The 7,974-nt window shown below is 40.8% G+C and overlaps 1 protein-coding gene across 1 annotated transcript in view; it reads right to left on the bottom strand.

Annotated features, from left to right (window-relative positions):
- Positions 1 to 7,974, bottom strand: part of ADAMTSL1 (ADAMTS like 1) — a gene marked incomplete at its 5' end in the record, with an annotated part of 230,910 nt that overhangs the window by 120,309 nt on the left and 102,627 nt on the right. The window contains one exon of the mRNA XM_018556868.1: positions 1,305 to 1,509. Within this exon, the coding sequence (XP_018412370.1) occupies positions 1,305 to 1,509 (205 nt within the window). The remainder of the gene's footprint in view (positions 1 to 1,304; positions 1,510 to 7,974) is intronic.

Below are 7,974 nucleotides of genomic sequence, written 5' to 3'. Positions count from 1 at the left end.
TTACCGCTCATCAGTTTAGTGTTATCAGTGATTGATGGCCCTAAAATGATTGCTCTCACTGCGACGTTCGCGGCGATATGTAACATGTGTAGCGCAATTGTAATTTTTGCGCGCTGGGGAACCGGACGCGTATTTACGTTTATAGGCGCGTATACGTGGGGGTGGGGGAGTTAAACATTTTGGAGGGTTTTTTCCCCCTTTTTTTATATGTGACTTTTATTTTATTTTACTTTTTTATATGTTACTTTTATTTATTTTTTATATATTTTTTTACACTTATTGTTATTGCTATTATATAGGGGGATAACAATCCAGAAAACAATCCAGAAAACAATTGCCGTCTGCAGACGGCAACCCGCCAATGCTGCAGTGCCGTCCGTCCATTTATCAATGTATTAATTGCAATTCATTAAAGGAGAACTATGAGGTGAGTGCTTTTCACTCACCTCATAGTTCTAGCCGACCTGTGACAATGAGACTGTCACAGGTCGGCTCAGTATATCGGGAGGTGAGCGAACACATACCCACGCTCACCTCTCGATCCTGTCACGGCTCTCTGTTGTGACAGGGAGGGACTGGTTTCCCCCCTCCCTGCTCCGATCCGCCAGCGCTGACTGGCGGAACGGACAGGGGAGGGGGCGGGTACAGCTGGCTCTGCCTCTAGGTAGGTAGAGCCAGCTGTCACTCACGCAGCTGGGCGGATCCAGACATAATTATCGGGATCCGCTTCAGCTGCGGCGTCTTAGTATACCGCGAGCAGCAGCTCGCGATATACAGCGGCGTCTCAGTATACCGTGAGCTACAGCTCACGGTATACTGAGCCTTGGGTGACGGGAGGACGCTAGTTTGTGCCCTCCCATTACCCTAAGGAGAACTAAGGGGAAAAGCCTTAACCCCATAGTTCTCCTTTAAATACTGCATTAAATTTCATACAGTCACTTGTCAGATAGGTGATTACCATAAAGCGAATGGGGTGCTTGAAAATATTTCCAGGGTATAAGATTGATCTTCTAGAGTATGATTTTTGTTTGCAGTTTCACGTTACATATTATACTATTTGATGCTATATGTTCTATATGTCTATATGTCTATATGCCCTTCTTACCATCTTGTCTTGAATTGTATTGTGATTGTAATGTCTTCCTTATATTGTAAAGCGCTGCGCAAACTGCTGGCACTATATAAATCCTGTATAATAAAAATAATAGCAATAATAATAATAATACATGTGACTAAATATTGATAGCTTAAAATTAAACAGCTTCTTCGAAGAAGTAAAAATGATTGCTGTATGGAAAACTCACCGGTGACCACTCCTGAGCAAGCCATTTGGGGCAATCAAAAATATTGCAGGGCTGGACAATAGGCATCTTTGGAGTGTACATACATTTCCATTCCTCAACGGAGCTGATATGACCCTGCATGTCCTCCTCCACACAGGAGATTGTTCTACTTTGGATGCCTCCGCCACAAGATGAAGAGCAAGCAGTCCAGGGAGTGCTTTCCCATCTTAGCAAAAAGAAGAAAATAGAAAGTGTAGTACATATTATAAATATATATTTCTTTATTAATGAGAACATATCAGACTCTAAATTAAAAGAAAACACAAGCAGATTTACTTACCTGAACCCTGCTCCCCCACTGGCCAGTGCTCTCCTTTTCTCCCACTATGCTATGGAACATCTAATGCACGTCTATGGAACTTGCATTAGACACAATGACATCAGCAGTCCTTAGACTGCCGGAGCTCAGGGGGGAAAAGGCTTTGGAGACCCATCTAGCAGCCCCAAGGGAGCCGGCAGGAACAAGGATCAAATAAATAAATCTGCTTTACTCCAGTCCCCTAGACAAAAATGAATACTTAACCCTTGCAGTGTGGTGGTAGCCCAACTTTAAGGATACTTTTTTTTTTTGCCCGGAGATGGGTTGTAAACATTTTCTTGATTTAGCAATGAAAAAAACTGAACATTTCTAAAGGAACATCATTGGCTAAAGGATTATGGGCACATGGACATCTAAACCTTGAAACAGAGACACACAGCTTCATGCTGTGGCCTCTGTTTATATGCTGGCAAGTATTTAAACATGAAAGATAGTCTCCATTTATTTTTATATTGAACCAAGGTTCTCGTGCAAAATTGCCTTGAATTCAACCAGAGTTAAACTCTGTGTGTCCATCACAGTGTATTGTAGTAATACCCTGCTCCTTGTACAAGACAAAACTGAACGTAAAATGCATAACTGAATTTGATTTTTTTTTAAATCAAATAAAGCAAATAAATAAAACTTAAAAATATGGCATGACAATCTATGTAGCTCTCACAAACTCCAGACTGTGATAACAGTGATTATCCACACAGTGGTTTCTATCATGAGAGAGAGATACCGGACATTGAAAATCTAAAACATTAGCATTGCAGGAGGTAGGTGAGTGAGCAAAGAACAGCATCAGATTATGCTGTTTCCAAATTGTCAGCAAAATACAGATGCTAATATGTAACAGTTTTTTGTTACGGTGCAAGGCAAAGCCTATGATAAAAGTGACACGAGAACTGAAAAAGCTTTTGCTACTGTATGTTTTTAAATATATTGTATAAGAAACAATAGTGAGCATCCGGTTTCCAAGCAAGCTGGATGGGGACTCTCTTCAGATCATTAAAGCAGTCCTGACTTTAGACCTGTAAGATGAGATTTTAAACTAATATTTTTACACTCAGGAGAAGCCAAGCTGGAAGCTTAGGTCATTGAAAAAATGATCTCAGAAGCAGGAGCAATGCAAGAATCAGGTTACTTCAAAAACGACTCCTGACTTCTACTGTGCAGTGGTTCTTTTTAACTATTTCTAATCTCTGCTATATGAACCAGTGTGGTAACTCCAGGGGACACAAAATAATGTTAAAGTCTTAGTAATAATAAAAGATAAAAATACTGGTATTTTCAGTAGGCCTAGCAGAATAATGCCTCCCAAGAAATCCCTGATGTCTGAAGTTGAGCTGAATGGTACAATGCATACAACAATAGAGTGAAGCTTCAGCTGTATACCTGAAACCACATTTTTTTCGGTTTTGGATAGATTAGGAAAGTTAGAACCCCCTCAGGTATTGCTGTGTTCTAATGGGGAGATTTCTCATCACTTCCTGTCCCAGGGACATAGCAGCAAAAGAGAGGCAATCACTCCAAAGTAAGGGACAATCCCCTCTTAGATAGTTGTCACTGGAACAGCTACGGGATAACCATTGGAAGATTCCCCCTCACCTCCTGTACTGGTGACAACTAATTATGGATTTCTCATCACTTTTGCCTCGGTGTCAATCATCACCAGAGCAAACAGAGAGCATGCATTTTCCCAGTAAGACACAGATATAAAAAAAAAAAAAAAAAGGCTGAGGTTTTAACCATTCCTGCTCTATCCACAACTGGCTTTTTGTGTTGTGCTAAAAGTAAGGTAGAGTGCAATGATCCCTTAAGGCTCATCTCTTTAGAAAAGCCTACCCCACCTTAACCTAACCACTCAACCATCACGTTGTCAAGCAATTCATCCCCACACAGCTTCCTCCTCATCTATCACTTGCTCCTCCCTCTTAGATTGTAAGCCCTCACGGGCCTTACCATCCTGTCTTGAATTGTATTGTGATTGTAATTTCTTCCTTATATTGTAAAGCGCTACGCAAACTTTTGGCGCTATATAAATCCTGTAAAATAATAATAATAATAATGTCAATATCACTGGTTATAGTCCCTATCATTTGTTTTGCCCTGTCTGCTTCTGGGACTTTATTTTCCACATGTTCCATCAGTATTGCTGCTCCATTGTTGAAGGTATTTTAATGCTCCCCGTTATACTACTGTATATATACTCATAATTGCCTGCCCTCTCACAATACGGCTGCTATTATAAATTTTTTCATCAAGAACAGTTAAGACAGACAGTAGGTCAGGAATGTTGTTGGTCTGCCTCAAACAACTTGGAGATGAATATAAAGACGACAATGTAACTTTGTGGCGTTTGTGCAGAGAGTTTTGTTCACATCTCGGTTGATGCCACTTGGAAGATGAATATGGCAGTTGTAATTAAAAAAGTTCAGAAGCGACTGTACTTTTTGAGAATCTTGAAAAAGACACAGATAGCAAAGAATTTGTTAGTGTCTTTCTACCTCATAATTTGGTACAGCAAAATTACAGTTGAACACAAAAAGTCTCTTCAAAGGTTGATTACAGTGGCCCAGAGAAACAATGGTAGTCAACATAGGCGTGCGCATGGGGTGTGCCAGGTCTACATAGAATAATGTAGATCCCATCGCACTCCTGACACCCCAAAGTGCGGGGTGGGGGGATGGTGCTGGAGTGGCCGCAGATGCCTCTGCATTTCAGATACTGTAACTGGTAGAAAGTCACTTGCACTGCAGAAACATTTGTAGTCAATCTTCTTTATTGACCATCAAAGTGTTACATAACTTTAGCATAAAAGTACTAACTTAAGCACTTTAGTTAAAGCTAAAGTAATGTGACACTTTGATGGTCAATAAACAAGATTGACTACAAAAGTTTCTACCAGTTCCAGGTGTACATAGGGCATTCTCTGTTTTGCCTGAGGAAGGGACCTTGTGGTTCCGAAACGGCCCCCTTTTGATGATGTGACACTATAGAAGTCAATAAATATTGTCCACTATACACGCTGGAGTGCTAGTGACTTCTTTTCATTCAGGTGTACATAGGCACACCCTAATTACCCCTGTGCGCAACTGCAGTACTAGCGGGCGCCAGCAGGGAGATAAGATGATAATGAACTTGGTGTGTAGGGGCTGCCACAGGCATACCAGGAATTCCACTGCTGTCCGGAGTGTACTGTTGAGAACAGAGGAGGTGCAGGGCTTAAAGGAGGTGAGACACTGTAGAGGTGAATGACCTGTCTGCATCTGGTACACATGAGCAAACTTCTATACAAAAAATAAACATAGAAAAGGAGGCTGCAACAACCAGCCTACTGCTCATTGTTTGACTGTAATGTGGATCTTTTGGACCTAATATTTTATCATTGCTAGACTTTTATTGTAGAAAAAAGAAAGATGTACACAGGCAGCCAAGTACAAATTATAGTCTTAGGTTACCATTTGCATTGTTGCAGAGAACATACTTGTGCAAAATCTCAATCAAAAGTGCCGATTTATATTATAGGTTGCCTAAGTAATCAGTTTGTTGATAAAAGGACACATGAAGTATGTATTGCTTAGCAGAGTATGTACGCAGGTTTAAAAGTACAAAATGTTGCTTGAACTATTATCATAGCAGACAGGAGAGACTTGTCCGTGGAGTGAGAGACAGAGAGGGAGAATGGAGGCAACATGAAGGGTGTTGTGTATACTAAGTGTGGTTCTTGTACTGGGGGTGCTGCGCATACTGGGGTGCATTGTGATTCCTGTATTGGGGTGCGGAATATATTGGGGTGCTATTTGGTCTATTTGGGGTGCTGCATATAATGGGGTGTATTGTGGTTCCTGTATTGGGGGGTGTTGCATATATTGGAGTGCATTGTGGTCCCTTTATTGGTGGTACTGTATATAATGGTGTTCATTTTGGTCCCTGTATTGGGGGGTGCTGTATATAATTAGGTAGGGCTGACGCCGCTGGTAGGCAAACTAGGCAGTTGCTTCCTAGGGGGCAGCCAGTCAGCTGATTGGATGATGTTTGCCGGAGACTGCATGAAGCTGTCTTTTGCACACTTCAGTCAATCTGGTCCATGAATAGGATTAGGTAGCCAACCAATGAGGTGTCACACAAGCCGCGCTGTATGCAACGTCACCGCCTCCTGCAGTCTGCAAGGGGGGTTCAAGTAGCTAGTCTTGCCTAGGGCACAAAATAGTCAGTCTAGCACCAGCCCTCTCTGTGTGCATTCTCAACAAGCGGTACTGACAGCTGTGGGAGCTGCTTTAGTGCTGGACTGGTTGGAGGAGCATCTTTCTAATCTCCCCACCGGCCCCTCTGAATAAATTGCCCAAAGAGAAGGAGCACTTGTTTGTTTAATTTACTACTGTGTGTGTCTGTCTTTGTATGCACGCATTAGTATGTTAGTGTGTGTGTGTAGATAGATTATAATATATATATACAGTATATATATAAGGTGTAAGGTGTATGGCCACCTTTAGTACCTTTATATATAATACGTGAACGTTTGTGCGGTTGGGTGGAAACCCTAATGTAATATGGTAGTCAGTTTTCTACTTTGGAAGATATTTATCATTCCTGCCATTGTATGTTTACCCTCCTGCCATCTGGCAGGCGTTATAGGATGATAGAAGCCTGCACAGTTATGGTAAGGTATAGTTTTTACCCTGGTGCCATGGTACATCTGAAGCAATCACTACATACAGTAATTACAAGTAATTGGCTATTTTGAAATAATACATAGACTCTTTTTATATAAAGGGTTAAAATGATATTAAAGCCAAAAGGTTTTTTTTCTATTTAAAATTCTGATAAAATCACTTACAATGGATGTTGCTCCTTAATGTTTAAAAGTTTTAGTTTCTTGCAGAATCAGCTGGTCCCCTGAGCACTGGCCCTGATATTCTGTTTTAGGATGGCTTCTTTCTCTTGCAGGGTCCTATGAAGCCACCTTTGCGTGTGTTAGTAAGCTGTGGGTGTCTCCACAAACACACAGACACAGCGAGGCAAGACACTCCCTCCCCCAACTCCCTCTCCTCTTTTATTCAAGCTAGTAATTGAACAGTTACTGGAGTCTGCTCTGTCCCTTGTGATCTTGTACTGGACAGGAAGTTCGGGGAAACTGAGCTGAGAAAGTTGGAGCAAGCTGTTCGGATACATGATTACTGTAAAGCTGCCCATACTCCTGAAGGGTGATCCAGTGATCATACGATAATCGTAAGGTGTACAGGCAGCGTTTACTGTAGAGTCGCATGACTTTCCTCTTACGAGCACGCTAGAAAACCCGCCGAAAATCGTACGATTTTCGGTGGGTTGGTAGCATGATCGCAAGACGAAAGCCGTACGGGCCGAGGTGCGCAAGCGCACACTGCCCGCTCACCATTGCAATCATCTGTGAGCCCTCCCCTCAGCGGGGAGGAGTTGCGATGATCGCAAGTACGAGATGGGCAGGTCGTACAAACTTTTAATCACCTAACAACCATCGCACAACAAAAGTCGTGCGATGGTTGTAAGGTGTATGGCCACCTTTAGTGTTTGGGCAGAAATGTAAAGAAATACTTTGCTGGGCAATGTATATGTGTTTAATCTGGATTCCTTATTGAAAAACCATTTGAGAGTTTAATATTACTTTAAATATTATTGTGTAGCTGTGTTAAATATTTGATGCACCATTCAGAGAATGCAAAAGGAAATTGGTTGTATGTTTTTATATAATGACAAAAAAGTCTTATCTGAATCTTATCTATCTAACCCAGTAAACTTATCATTTATCAACACAGCTTTAACATCATTTGACATTGTGGTTCATTCCAGCAGTAAAGCAAGTGTTAGAAATGGAATGTGAAAATAAAAAATGGAGAATGCAACTTTGAAAATGACTGTAACAATTTACAATGATGCACTGAGATGATGCAAATCTAACATTGTATAATAATATAAAGGTAGAAATAAATGGATTTGCTGATTAAAGTAAACACAGGTTTCTTCTTTCTTTCTGCCTGATTAACCTTTAGCAAACCCTTAAAAATGGAGATGTTTTATAAGCCCATAATTCACCATTAATTCAAACATAATGATATATCCACAGAAGTAGAAAACTATTTGAGGATATTGGTATGGAAGCAAAAACGAGGAAGCACTTTAAAACGTTAACATAATTTAAAACAATTTCAAACATGATTAGTGATTTTACACTCTGTTATGCTAACATGATGAACAACATTTCTGTCTGCAGCAAATTAAGAGACCAAAGCTTGCCTGAAATGGCTTTCAACATTGACTCACAATGTAAGTAATTCCTGCAGTGGTGAA

The sequence above is a fragment of the Nanorana parkeri genome, unplaced genomic scaffold (assembly GCF_000935625.1).
Source record: "Nanorana parkeri isolate BGI_ZX_2015 unplaced genomic scaffold, ASM93562v1 scaffold256, whole genome shotgun sequence".
Taxonomy (NCBI): Eukaryota; Metazoa; Chordata; class Amphibia; order Anura; family Dicroglossidae; genus Nanorana; species Nanorana parkeri.
The sequence above is the reverse complement of the archived record's forward strand: the minus strand, read 5'-3'. Positions and strand labels throughout refer to the sequence as shown.